The sequence below is a fragment of the Pelodiscus sinensis genome, chromosome 13, assembly GCF_049634645.1.
Source record: "Pelodiscus sinensis isolate JC-2024 chromosome 13, ASM4963464v1, whole genome shotgun sequence".
Taxonomy (NCBI): Eukaryota; Metazoa; Chordata; order Testudines; family Trionychidae; genus Pelodiscus; species Pelodiscus sinensis.
In genome coordinates, this window is record NC_134723.1 from 3,004,114 (window position 1) to 3,017,992 (window position 13,879).

A 13,879-nucleotide genomic window follows, 5' to 3' on the forward strand; every position below is an offset into this window, starting at 1 on the left:
AGATGATTGGCTAATTGGAATAGATCTGCTTGCCTCGATAAGGCTACCCAAACTGGATTGACTGGTGCTGGGCTCCAAAAATCAGTTCCACTCCGAGCCATGGGAACATTGGATGGCCATCGTGGCTGTGAATTGCCATCAGATTCCTTAGGAGGCAAAATCTGAGAGAGGGGCTCATCTGCTAACGATCTGTTATTTTTTTCAGGAAGCTGCTTGGGATCATTACCAAAAAGGACGTATTAAAGCACATTGCACAGATGGCTAATCAAGACCCGGATTCCATACTCTTCAATTAAAAACAGACCCATACGTATGGGGTGTTCAACACACAGACCTGGGATTCCCTCCTCTATTTTTATTAAGAAACTGGAGCTATCTTCAGGGTTTTCCTGTATGGAGCTGAAGATCATGTTTTTCTACAAAATAACCAATTGCACTACGTAATCTGTGGGAAATAATCTTCTCTTTAGAAGACCAGACTTTATTATAATGCTTTTGTGAAGTTGCATTGGAAAGATTCCATGAAGGAGTAAAAGCAAAATGCTACAGAATTAAGTCTGTTCCCTTTCTTTTATTTGAACGTTGATAACTAATGTTGGGAGGGGAAGAAAGCCAAGCTACCTTTTAAGCCTTCAAAAGCCATGGAGGAGAAGAATGGCCCACAGCACTGAGAGACACCAAGGGCCACAAATTGCCAGACAGCTGCTTGGTGAAAACACAAATCTCCTAGTATGCTTAGGCGTCTAAAAGCAATCGGCACAATGGTAAGAGGGCTTTTTAGTTCTCTGTTGGAACCCCAGGTAAATCTACGTATTCCTGCATGCAGGTCCAGCTACGGGAGCACTTGGTTCTGCTTCTAATCAGGACGAAGCTTCTGTTTGTCTTCTCTCACTGGATTAAGTTACCTGCTGATTTGCTCATCGAAAAGTACCCAAAGGGGGAGCTGCCAGTTACGTTCATGCCACTCTCCTCTGGTTGGCTCAGAGCAAGGGTTTGTCCTTCTCTATCATGAGCCATGAAAGTGTTAACAGAGTCCTGAGTTTATCGCCTGTGTTTTACTGTGCTCCTTCCACACAACCCCTGATCATGTTACAGCTTTTGCACAGCTGACCTCTTAGCCTTCAACATAAGACACTGCTGAGTAAGGTATGTCTCTCGTTGGGGGGGGCCGCCCCACCAAATGTTTACATGGGTCGCATCCTGTTCTCTGCTTCCCGGCCCTGTTCTGTGCTGAGCTCAGGGTGAAATCCAGTCTCTGGGAATGAGCACACGGCCACGGCCTGCGTAGTCCCCACCAACTATGCAATTCACACTCTGCCTGCCTGCCCTCCTGCAGGAGGGTCCTCCCCGATTCCGTTGGTCCCAGAGTCAGGGAAATTGAATCCGTGTCCGTGAATGAATTATTGACCATTTACTGACGCTTTCCATGTGCAGAAGAGCAATCAGAATCCAGCCTTTTCATCCTAGCACCCACCCTAGGTCGACTGGCCCGCTCTAACACCTGCGGAGTGGAGGGAAGTGGTCAAAAGTTTTGCCTGAGCAAAACTTCATCAGATAGTCCCTCCCCCGGCCTAACACAGAACTTTGTTCCCTTTTCATGCTTCAGGGCCACGAGCTGACAAATGGCTTTAAGGTCACGTGTCTTCCAGCTGCCTTAGGTGTGGAAGACTCAAGCTCTCAGTAGTTGAGCTGCCAAAAGCAATGGCCGAGTTTCCATCTGCCTACGCGTAGCCTGTGGGTTTAGTTCCTGGAGGGCAAGCATTGGGTCATTGGGACAGACGTTCCATTTAGCACTCATTGGCTCCTTTTGGGGCTGTCTTGGCTACAGGCTAGAAGGATCTTGGGGACTGAAACCCCCTTGCCCTTAGACAAAGCCCATACAACCCGTGGGAAGTTCACACTGTCTAGGCTGCCCATGGTAATTCTGTGCTCTGGGTAACTTGAACTTCCGTGAGCACTAACCGTTCCCTTCAGGGCAAATCTGCTCGTTTCCGCTTGAAGCACAGATCAAATGTTTTCTGAGCCTTTCCAGCTGCTGGGAGCTGTCACGGCTGCTTCAGGAGCTTGAGGAACAAGGTGACAGCGGCTGCTACTTGCTTCTCCTGTTCAACAGGAGTCAAGTCAGCAGACCAGACTGTTAACACCACGTCAGTATCTCCGGCTTGGAAAATCAACACCGGGACTTTGTCTTCCGGATCCGTGTGCAGCGGGAGACAGCTGTTTGGTCCCTCTCTGACAGGAGTGGGAACCGTTGGCAGCTCCCCACAAGCAGGTTTGTGTCTCTAGAGCTCTCCTCAGTTATCAGCGAGTTGCCGTCGGAGTCTGTTTACCGCGAAGCTGTAGGATCCCATTTTCAGAGTCCTGCCCCTGGCTGCTCAGAGCAATGCCCAGGGTTGGTTAGAACGCCACGAAAAGCTATTTGGGGCTAAACTAGAATCCACCCTACCCCAAACAAATCTCATTCATCCAGAGACCAAGTGTCATTTTGTGTACCCCCTCTCCCCCATGTTCCTGACGCAGAACTTGGCTTTCTTCTCACACGTCAGGGAGGCGAGGAATGGCGGTAAGCTCTTGTGTCTTGCAGCTGCCTTAGGTGTGGAAGACTCAAATGCTCAACCAGATGCACCTAATGGTCCCAGTTTTGTGTCTTTGGCCATGTCGACACTAGGAAATTAGTAAATTCAACATCTGGTTTAACAATCAAACTATTAATGGAGATTGCCTATCTCCTAGAACTGAAAGGGACCTTAAATGGCCATCTGGTCCAGTCCCCTGCCTTCACAGCAGGACCAAGTACCATCCCTGACAAATTTTTGCCCCCAAATGGCCTCCAAAAGGATTGAACTCACAACCCTGGGTTTAGCAGGCCAATGCTCAAACCACTGAGCTATCCCTCCCCCATGTCTGTGCTACAGGGAAGCCTCAAAATGGATCCAAGGCCGGTTCCGTTAACGGGGATGTGCTACCTCAGAGCCCAAGGGAGCACGGCGGGGGAGGGGGAAAGAGGGAAGTGGTTTGAACGGTTCGTTATTTCGAAATAGCAGCACCGGTGCATCCACACTCCTGGCATTTCATAATAACCATTTCAAAATGAGCGTTCTTCCCTGAGGAAAGCAGGAGGACAGATTTCGAATTACGCAGCCCGTTCTATCGAAACAAGGGGCTTGGTCGTGCGGACGCCCCGCTTATAAACGCGACCAAAGGGGAATTATTTAGAGATCAAGTGCTGTCAAGTGCGTCATGTGTTGGGCTCCCGTGTCCCCCGGGGAAGGAGCTACTGGTTACTGCCGTGTGGGAGCGGGACGGCAAACACCGCGGGGTGCAACGTGGCAGAGAGCTAGGCCAGGATCACCCCCGGCTTTAGCCCACTCAACGTGCGTCGGGTCGGCACGTGTGCCACGGAGAGGATCTGGTGCTGCTCCTACCAGAAGCCACGGGTGTAGACGTGGTACTGAGCTGCAAAAACAAGCCAGATGTTCCAGAGGAGAAAGGGTTTTGCTGGAATGCTGCTCACGAAATAAAATTTCCGGCACTGAAAGGCTTTGGGTCTTAATGGCAGGAAATCCCTGCCTGGCGTCCTATCGGAGCGAGGTGCGAGCCGACCGACTGTTGGTCTCAGGCAGCGTTTCTGTGGGTTTGCTTTGGTTTCGCACTGCGTCCTTCTGAGCCGCCAGCCGGTGTCCAGAGGGAAGCTGGCTCGCTGCATTGCACAGTCGGTTTCCTTCCGTTCCTAGAGGCTGCTGTGGTGGCCCGGAGCGTGGCAAAGCAGGCGGGGTGGCGCTCCCGTTCGGGGAGACCTTGCTTGGTAGCCGTTCCCATGATGGAGCAGGGGAGAGGCAGCCTGGGGCATCGCGGGAGGAGTGGGAAATGGCTGACAGTTCTGTTGGCCTCCGATGAAGTTTGGAATAGAGATGTAAGCGACTAGTCGTTTATCGGATAGTCGAGTATCACTCAGCTATCACTCTGTCAGAGAGAGGCAGCAAGGAGGAGGGCTCCCGCCAGCCCTGTCTCCGTGGGGAGCAAGGGAGGCCGCCATGTCGCCACTGCTGCGCCACCTCCTTTGAAATGTACAAGAGCCGTGGACGTGGCAACGGGAGAGAGCAGCGGGACAGCAAGCATCCCCCCGATTCAGTCGTCGATGGAAATTCCATCCACTCGATTAGTTGATTCATCGAAATGTAACATCCTTAGCTTGGAATTCCTCCCACAATTGGCGGGTCCGGTTCTTTGGAGGACCAAACCAAGGGGAGGCTAAGGTGGTGATGTATCATCGTGGCCCGAGGTAATTAATGTTGGGGTGGCCACAGGTGGGACTAAGGATGTGAACGGTGAACTGGCTATCTGGGAACAGCCCCCTACGGGTGCAGGGCAGCTCCAGCCCCCCAGGGGAAGCAGGGACCTGCCCCCCCCATGCACTGGAAGCTGGGCCTTCCCCCCATGCACTGGACTGCAGACTTCTGCTGCTTTCCCCCGTGGGGGGTGGGTATAGGAGCAGAAGCCAGCCCCCCAGCACAGAGGGGAAGGGTGGCAGCGGGACCCTGCTTAATCAGTTAAGGTTTAACTGGTTAACTGATTAACCAGGATGTTACATCAGTAGGAGAGACTTAAAGGTGACTTTCAGGAAAAGTGTACCAGAGAAGTAATAGGGCCTGAAAGATTTCCCCCCCCCCCCCCCCCCCCCGAAAAGAGGGTTTTAAATCAACTTCCCTGTTATGCAGGATGGCTCTGAGGAGGACTGGAGAACTGGTCAGAGAGCAGCAGTGAGAAACGCCTTAACAATTGAGAGGGGAAGAGGTTTTGAGTCAAGGTTGTTCTTTCAAAATGTCTGACCCCTCTGTCCCACGCATGCCCGACCAGCACTTCGATGAGCTGTTCTGTGGCAATGGTAGCGTCTCTGCCCTTTGAATGGGACGCTGAGGGAAACCCACCCACGCACCCGGCATCTGACAAGCCCACCGCCAAAACCAGGGAAGGAGGGAAAGACTGTGCGTCTCCCGTTACAAATAAGCAGACACAGTTTAACTTTTCAGGCCTTCCCGCTCCCGCTGAAGAAGCCAGGAGAGGGGGTGTGAGAGGCCGCACGCTCTTTGCAGGCCGTTTTGTGGTGACTGAAACACGTGGCCCTTCCCAGCCCAGCTGTGCCACAGCCCCATGAGTTTCTGGCCTACAGCGGAGACGCAAAAGGAATTTCTGCGTCTGTCGGGAACTGAGGACAGATGAGAACCCCCGGGAATCGCGCCGAAAGAGCAGGTCCCTGGGGCGTGATCTGTTCCTCGCTGGCTGCCCTCCTCTCATTAAATAGGCGCCAGGCCTGGGCAAGGTATGAACTGATCAGCACCTTGCGAGCTCAAACGTTGTTTTCCCACCTTTGTATTCAAATGAGCTGTGACTGACAGGGCACTGAATAACCAAGAGCTGATCCTTGTCCGTACAGTGAAACTGTCCCACTTACCTAAAGCCATTTAAAAATTCACTTGAGGCAAGTCTCCATGGCGACACTGGCAGAATTAGACCGGTGTATCCAGGTTCACCATGTAGACTCGGGATGTTAAATATCGGTTAATCGAATAATCGATTAACTTCGTGAATTCTTATCAGTGACGCGGGGGGGCCGGCAGCCAATGCACTCTGGCCCCACTCCTGAAGAACCCCCTGCTGTATCAGGCAGCAGCTCCCCTCATGGCCTGTCTGCCTGTTGCCCCACGTTGCTGCCTCTGATACAGAGGCAGCAGCACAGGGTGGCAGCAGCCCCCGTCTGGCACAAGCTGGAACTGAGCTGGGCTGCCCGCCTGGCTCCTAATACACTTTAAATGCAGAGCTGCAGCAGGGGTAGGTCTTGGTTCCCGTGCAAGCCAGGACTGAGCTGAGCTGCTGGCCAGCCTGCTAAAGAATGTACTCCCAAGGGAGGAGGGAGACGTGTGTCGTCTCTAGCATTAACCGATCAGCCTTTTCTTATTGGTTAATCGACTACACTCTTACATCCCTAGTGCAGACCAGCCCGGTGCATCTGGACGGTGGCCATTGTGACATAACTAAACCGGTATCGTTCTGCCGATCGATTTCTCTTGCAAAAGGCAGCGGTCTTGTGTCCCATGGTTGGTGTTGAAAGGAGTCCGAAGGATGCACGGCCAGAGAGCACACTGGGGAGTTCTAGGCCGATCTCAGGCAAGATAATCTGCTTTCAGCCTCAGTTTCACCAGCTGTATAATGGGCAGAACCCTCCCCTGCCTCACAGGCCTGGTGTGAGGAAAACAAACCACTCCCTTAAGGAGGGTGGGGTGCTCAGATCCAGTGGTAAGGAGCCAACGTCGCCTGGGTGGAGATGTTCGTAGCCTTATATATGCAGAGGTGCCACCACCCCACTCCACCCTAGCTGCCTACGCAGGGGGAGGTGGCTGCCCTACTTCGGTGCGTATCCTGGATCCAGTATGGCGAGAGGTGCTCCTAGGACGGGGCCTGTATCTGTGGGAACTGTTGTTAGGGGCCCTGGGGTTAATTTATTTTTAATATTCTCAATACGCGGCATACAGACGATTGAAACGCCCCTTGAATGTAACTCTCGCTTGGGGGCTACGGCCTGGTTTGGTAACATGAATATTGCGATGTTATTTGCCTCGTCCTGCCCCACGTCTGCACTTTTCAGAGCGGGCGTCACCGCCTGTCCATCTTCCCTGAGCCCCACCCCAGCTGAAATCCTCCGCCCTCCCCTGGATTTGTCCTAAGGAACGTTGCTGCGTGTGGTACCCCTGCTCCGCTCCCCGGGCCCTGGCTGGGCTGGAGCCGAGGGCAGTGGGGAGGGAAGGCTGAGTCGTAGAACGCTGCTTTGGGGGCTGGGGCGCTTTGGTTTGTAGCATTTCGGGGCAGGCTCAGCAACTGGTTTCTTGCCTCTGTGTTCTCACTGGGGATTTTTGCAGACCAGATTAAATCAGGCTGGGAGTGGGGGGAGGCGGGGGGGGGCAGATGAAGGAAGCAGTCACCGAGGGCACAAAGTCGTCGGGGTTTGCGGTGTTACCCTACGCTTGTGGAGGGGACGTGCCACAATAATTGGGCTGCAGCAGCTCTCTCCCGCGGGGCTGGCTGGCCAGTTAGCTGGGATGCTGACGGGAGGGTGCGAGGCCGGATTTAACCAGCTCCCGTGTGCTCTTGTAGCTGGGGGAGGTCTAGGTGGGAGATTAGGAAAAGCTATTTCCCTAGGCGGGTGGGGAAGCCCTGGGCTGGGTTCCCTAGGGAGGGGGTGGACTCTTCATCCCGGGAGGTGTGTTTAAGTCCTGGCTTCACAAAGCCCTGGCTGGGCTGATTGAGTTGGGCTGGTCCTGCTCTGGGCAGGGGGCTGGACTGATGCCTCCTGAGGTCTCTGCCGGCCCTGGGGTTCGATGATGATTGTATGGGGCAGGGAGTAGCAGCAGCACCTGTGGCGTACGGTGGCCACCAGGGGGCAGTGCAGCCTGGGAGATGAAGGCGCAGCGAGGCGAGAAAGCCGCAAGAGGCTGCGTTGATGGGGGGGCGATGGAAGTTCCCTGGACCAGGTACCGAGCGATTTGCATTTCAGACGGTGGCGATGGGTAGGAGAGCAGGGATGCCTCTGGGATCCATTCCTGCCCCTGAAACTGCCAGTGAGCGTCCACCCTGGTGGGCAGAGCTTGCTGCCCAGTACCGTGTGTGTGTGGGGGGGGGGGGGGGGTCCCTGCAGTCTCTCGGGGAGCACACGCACTAGCGTCCCGCCCTGGTTCCCCACCTACCAGTCCAGAGAGCATGGATCTCCTAGGGTTGCAGTCAGAGGCTCCACTGGGTGAAGCGTGAGCATGAGGGGGGCTGAGCTTGTAGGTGGAGATTCCACCATCACCCCCCTGTGCAGCCCCCGTGCCCTGCTTTGCCCAGGCCCAGGCAGGGTGCATGCGCAGAGCACGAGCGGATAGCTGTTCTGGTTAGTGCCGGTTGCTGCCATCACTGAGGGCCTCAGTTTGGAGCCGCTCAGTAGCCTGCGTGTGTTGAGTAAGCCGCGCGGGATCTGGGCGCGTGAGTAAGCCGCGAGGGATCTGGGCGCGTGAGTAAGCCGCGCGGGATCTGGGCGCGTGAGTAAGCCGCGCGGGATCTGGGCGCGTGAGTAAGCCGCGCGGGATCTGGGCGCGTGAGTAAGCCGCGCGGGATCTGGGCGCGTGAGTAAGCCGCGCGGGATCTGGGCGCGTGAGTAAGCCGCGCGGGATCTGGGCGCGTGAGTAAGCTGCGCGGGATCTGGGTGCGTGGGCTGAGGGCCAGGCGCAGGGTTAAATGCGATCTGCCTGCCTCTCGTCCCACCTGATGGCTGGTTCAGATCTCCTCGAGTTAGGCACCTGAAATCCCTACTAGCTCTTGTCCGCACCCACGCGCCTACACCGCATTAGCGCTCACGTCCCTCCCACCGTCCCCACTGCAAGCATGCCACATTTAATTGCCTGTGGGGAAAAGTGCCGCCTCCTTATGAGCAGCTGGCCGACTCCGGGCCAAGCCTTTACCAATTGCCAGTGAACGTGTGAGCAAGGCCACAAGATCCTCCGCCTCTTAGCCCCCTTTTGCTTTTCCAAAGCTCTGTGTCTCCCTGTGAATGCAGACTGCGCGTAACCGCCCTTTTGCTTGACATTGGCCATTAATCATTAACAGTTGGCCAAAGGAAGAGATGTGTTCGTGTGTGTCCATCGTTGCCTGCAGAGTTGATAATAGCAGAGGCAGCAGAAAACCGAATGACCTGGAGCAGTACACGCTGGCATTGGATCCACAGAAAAGGGGCCGAATCGTGCCGAATGCGACTGAAACCTTTTCCCTGATGCTTTAAATAGTAGCTAGCTCTTCCCCGGTACCGCCGCAACCCCACCCTCCTCAGACAGGACAATACTGTCCGCAAGGTTTATTTACGCTGTTCCAAGACATTTCCGGGAGTTGTTGACGTTCGTGGGTTTCCTCCTTCCCTGTGTGCGCTTGCGCCGTCTTTGGGACCTAAACCAGTTCAGTTTGGAAGGGGGACTAAACAAAACAGAGGGTCTGCGGCTGGAGAGGACTGGTTAGAAAACTCACACGCGGGGGAGGTTTTAGCTCGAGTTGTTCCGAGACAAAGGGCGAGACAGGCCCGCCTGGCAGTTTGCCTGAGGTTGAGGGTGTTTGTCTGAGCCGCGTATGCGCTTCCCCGCAGTGATTTCAGAGTCAACAGAATCCCAAGGCAATAAAGATTAAGATACTGTACTGGTGGCTGTAAAATTGAAGGTGCTTGTTGACCAGATTAAACATTACGGAGCTCCAAGGATTCAGGCTGATCGGAATTTTTCATCACCGCCCACAACTGAACCACCTCCCGGTTTCTTTTGTTAAAAAAAAAAAAAAACTGTTCTCCCAAAATGTCTCATGGGCCTCCTGACAGCAGGGGAATGTTTTGAAAGTCTGAGGCACATCAAATGAGAATGGCGAGATTTCTGCTGTTGGAAAAACACTTTGGTGGGGGGGGGGGGGGAGTGTTGTTTTGTAATGTCTCTGATGCTGCTAGTGTGCGATCCAGTTGTTCCCAGTGAATTCTTCATGCTGGTGGGTGCCTTTCACGGGGCGGAGTGGTTGGGGATCGGATCATTTGCAGGGAAATCTTGAGGCTGTCAAATCTGTCTGGGTCAGGCAGAGGGTAGAAATGGGGCTGCTTTTCGCGCTCAGGGCTGTGCTCCGCTTCTGCGTCTCTCTGAGCCAGGCGTGTCGAGCCTTTTCCATTGCGGAGAGAGCTTTGAAAATAACCAGGGGGCTGGTGGTGGTCGGAGTCTGTCACCAACCCTGCTTGCTGAAATTCCCAGGTTATTCGTGGGCCTTTCTTCCCTCCCCCGTACTGTTGTATTCTCTGATTCTGGGAACTGGATCATTTTTCATGCACAACGTTACGGGCCCTACAAACAGTTGAATGACACAGCACGCTGGATGGGGTGTGTGTAGGGGGGGGGGGGTACTAACTATAAATGCACACAGTGTGTTTCAGATACAACTCATGAACCGTTGACTCCGGCTGATGCCTCTGACTATTACCTGTCTACATAGATCTCTGCATCTTCTCCCCATATGCACACAGCTCCAAGCAGACAGAAAAGGGTCTGCTAGAATCTCTGTTTCACCCCTAAACTTTCTTTGGACCCTGGCCTTCATTCCCACAGCTCGCTCATACGTGGTAACACAGGTGCACAGCCGGTTGTGTGCCCCTAGTGCATGAATCGCTTGGCCCAGCAGGCAGCTCCTGTTCAACCCTGGGCAGGTGTTGTCTATGAGACGGGTGTCACGACAGTGTTTTTCTCAACATGGCAGCCTCCCCGCGTCCCATCCCCCAGTCGCAGAAATCAAGCGATGGCAGGAGACTCTGCTTTCGTTTGTTTAAATATTGCCTTTCCAGCCCGATTTGTGGAGAAAGTCGGGAGGCTGAAGTGGGTCCCCTCCGAAAGCGGCAGGGAGCTGGAGGCCAAGGAAAAGACACCCCCCCCCCCCCCCCCAAACAAAGAAGAGAACCATTTTTTCAATCGGTGTCATGGTTTTTGAGAGCCTGATGGAGGACTTTGGATTAGCAATACGGGCTCCTAGGTGACTATCCCTGAGAGAGGCGCTCTAGAAATGCCCACGGGAGATGGCTACCTCTCAAAAGGTAGTGTTTCCTGTTGGTAATATTGGTGGTGTCATAGCAGCCAGGAAACACACACACTCCCCTACCCCTGAAGAGTGTCCAATCTCCTTTTCATTTGTAAACAGCATATGCGGACTTTACAATTAGTCCTTAATTTTCTTTCTCACCCTGTATTCCCAGTCATTTTTAGAGAATTAAAAAGGAAACTCCAGAATCCAACCTGTCTTGCTGTTTGTGCTCTAGGTGGGGATGGCTGGCTGGTTTCTGTTTTAAAAAAAGAAAAGGCTTCTCGATGTCTTGATGGCAGAGACCAGCCTGAAAGCATGACCGAGTAATTTCATGACTCAGATCAAAACCCAGCTCATTGCCAATAAAACTTTGTTCTTATATAGCCTGTCTCATTTGTTGATCTCACAGCACTTTGCAAAGGAGGCTGCTATAATTGTCCCTATTTTATAGATGGAGAAACTGAGGTCGCTCTCAATTTGGCTACAGAACCATAAGATTTTTTTTTAAATTTGGGGGGGAGGGAGCTATACTCATGCTCTTTGAAGATGTCAGGTTGGCAAATTGACATAATATCCAAGCTGTAACACCACTCGGCTTTGAGTGAATCATAGAACCATTTTTTTATAAAAACAAAGCTTAAATGCTGGAGCTGAGTTTTAAGATGCTCCCCTTTAAATTCCATCAGCCTCGTTAGAGAACGGGATGACAAACCCAAAAGGCCGTAATGAAGGAAATGAAAGTTAACCCTTTCGCGGGTGGGGGTCTGTGGTGAGCCACAATGGGGTGGGTTTTGCTTGGCTGTTGCTCTCCTTGCTGTGGGGTTGGAAAGGAAGAGCGCAGCTACGTTGGCTTTTAAAGTACAGTTGTTAACAAGTTCACCTGGTTAGGCAGGAAGGGGAAAGGTGGCTGTTATCGAGCAATTTTTTAATCTAGAGACAGCTGCCCAAAGTGGATCGGCACAGGAAGCGCCCTTCTTTCAGGCTGAATGGAAGAAGCAACTAAGTTTCTTTTGCCCAGTGAGAACAGGAAAATGTAGAAGTCATTGCCCAAAGGGAGAAGGGGGGGGGGGAAGCTCTGAGCAAGAACTAAGCCAGGGAGATGGAGGGAATTCCCTGAGACTGGCTTCACACAGAGAATCGGTGTGCGAGAGAGACAGAAAGCCGGCAGGTGTGGAAATTGTGAGCAAGGAAACCGCCTGCTGTTTCCCACTGTGTCTGGGGGCACAAACGGGCACTGTCCTTGCAAATACACAGCGCTTGGCACAACAGAGGGCTGGGGCATGCACCTCCGGGGTAGGTCTGCTGGGATTCCCAGTTCACTTGTGTGCCTCTTCGGTTGGTTCACAGCTGTGACAATCCAGAAAAGTCCAACCAGCTATGATATGTCCATGTGGGAAAGGGGGACCAAAATAATCACACCCCTGCTTTAAGGCCACGTCTATGCTTATCCATGGATTGCAGCTCAGGAGATCGATCTTCTGCCATTTGATTCAGCAGGTCTAGTAAGGACCTGCTAAATCAAATGCCGAAGGCACCACCATTGGTGCCGGTACTCCGACTCCTCACGAGGTTCAAATCAAGTTATGTCCGCTCCAGCTATGCAACTAAGGTAGCGGGAGCTGGTATCTTAATTCGAACTTACCCAGTTAACCTGGCCTTAATTACTCCAGTACAAGTCTGCCTCTGGGCACATATTGCCGAGGAAGAGTGTCCTGTAACGTGCGTGTAAATCAGGGGTCTCCAATCTTTTTAAGCACAAGATCGCTTTTTGAGTTTAAGTGCAATCTAAGATCTACCTCAGATATAAATACCCTTGCCCTGCCCCCTTCTCCAAGGCTCCGCCCCTGCTCACTCCATCTTCCCTCTCTTGCCCATCCGCCCTCACTTTCATCAGGCTGGGCAGAGGGTTGGGGTGCAGACTGGTCTTGGATTGAGGGATCTGGAGTGTGAGCTGCTCTTGGGGTACTGGAGGGGGTTCTAAGTGCAGGATCTGGGAGGGAGTTTGGATGCAGGGATGCTCGGGGCTGGAGCAGGGCCTTGGGATACAGGAGGGGGTTCGTGACTGGGGTGGGGTTTCAGGGTGTGGGCTCCAGCTGGGCCCTGCTGACCTCAGGTGGCTCCTGGGTGGTGGGGCAGTGGGGCTAAGTCAGGCTCACCCCCGCGCTGGCCCTGCGCCACTCCCAAAAGTAGCCAGCAAACTCCCTCCCAAGTCCTATTGTACCCCCCGTCTCTGCTCTGTGGGGAAAGGATACAGAGTGGGTGGGACATCAGCACCCCTCCCCTGCCCAGCCCAGCCCAGCCCAGAAAGCAGGAGGGGCAGCTGCAAGGAAAAGGGAAGGAAATGCACAGCAGAGGGGGAGCTAAGTGCCAGCACTTGACAGCCTCTTGGCCAAACCAGTCAGGATCCTGTCAGAGGCTCCGAGATTTCCCGGTAGATCCCGATCGACTGGCTGTAAAGACACCACAATCAGGCTACCCCTTATCTAGGGCATTTAACCAGCAGATCTCAAAGCCCTTCACAAAGGCCTACGTCACTAGCGGGGTTCGTTTTGCCATGTGTGGGCTGAGCCGTCTGCCTCGTGGGGGAGCGCAGTGAGCAGACCACGTGCCCCAGCTCGCTTTGATGTAGCTAGATCAAAGCTAGCTCAAGGGACAAGAGCCGTGTAGCCCTGATAGCTCTTCAGTCCCCGCCCCACATCCTGGGCACGCACGAGAGTGCAGCGAGGGCTGGGGAGTTGACTTGGGAAAGGGAAGTTTTCTAGCAAGGCGGAAATACGGCTCTTAGGAAACGACTACTCCGCTAAGGCTGCGCTGGCCAAGAACGGCCTTTGTGGACTAAGGCTCCGAGCCAACCCCATCAGCCAGAATCCAGGCCACGGCCGGGGGAGCGGAGGCAGTGACGGGGGGAGGTAGGCTGGCAGGCGGGTGTGGTGCAGTCACAGAAGCCAGGACAGGAGCGGCCCCAGGGTGTGGGAGAACTGAGGCGATCCAGCGCTGCCGAAGGCGAGACGGTGGCAAAGCCACGTCCCAGCACTGCCAGAACAAGGCACCCGCCAAGCCCAGGCCAGGGTCTCCATTCACGTGGCTGGAACCCAGGCTCAGTCTGCTCCCCGTGCAGCGAGGCCTCCTTCCCCCTGCGCCTCCAGGCTCTCTTCTGGGATCCTGGGTGCAGGGGAGGACTTGGCTGGAGCTTGCTGCATGCAGGGATCCAGTGCGAGCAAATGGCCTGCCCCTAGTAATATTCCCTGAGCCATTCGGG

General features: G+C 54.0%; 1 protein-coding gene across 9 annotated transcripts in view; it reads left to right on the forward strand.

The window, feature by feature from the left end:
• The window catches only part of LOC102449669 (H(+)/Cl(-) exchange transporter 5), an 82,641-nt gene extending 72,169 nt beyond the window's left edge, over positions 1 to 10,472 (forward strand). For 5 of the 9 annotated variants that reach the window (XM_075896674.1, XM_075896673.1, XM_025182136.2 and 2 more), the window contains one exon: positions 206 to 10,472. In XM_075896674.1, the coding sequence (XP_075752789.1) occupies positions 206 to 296 (91 nt within the window). In that variant the 3' untranslated portion in view covers positions 297 to 10,472. The remainder of the gene's footprint in view (positions 1 to 205) is intronic. The other 4 variants (XR_012895628.1, XR_012895629.1, XR_003088347.2 and 1 more) reach the window with 4 other exon arrangements.
• Positions 10,473 to 13,879: the final 3,407 nt, after the last annotated feature.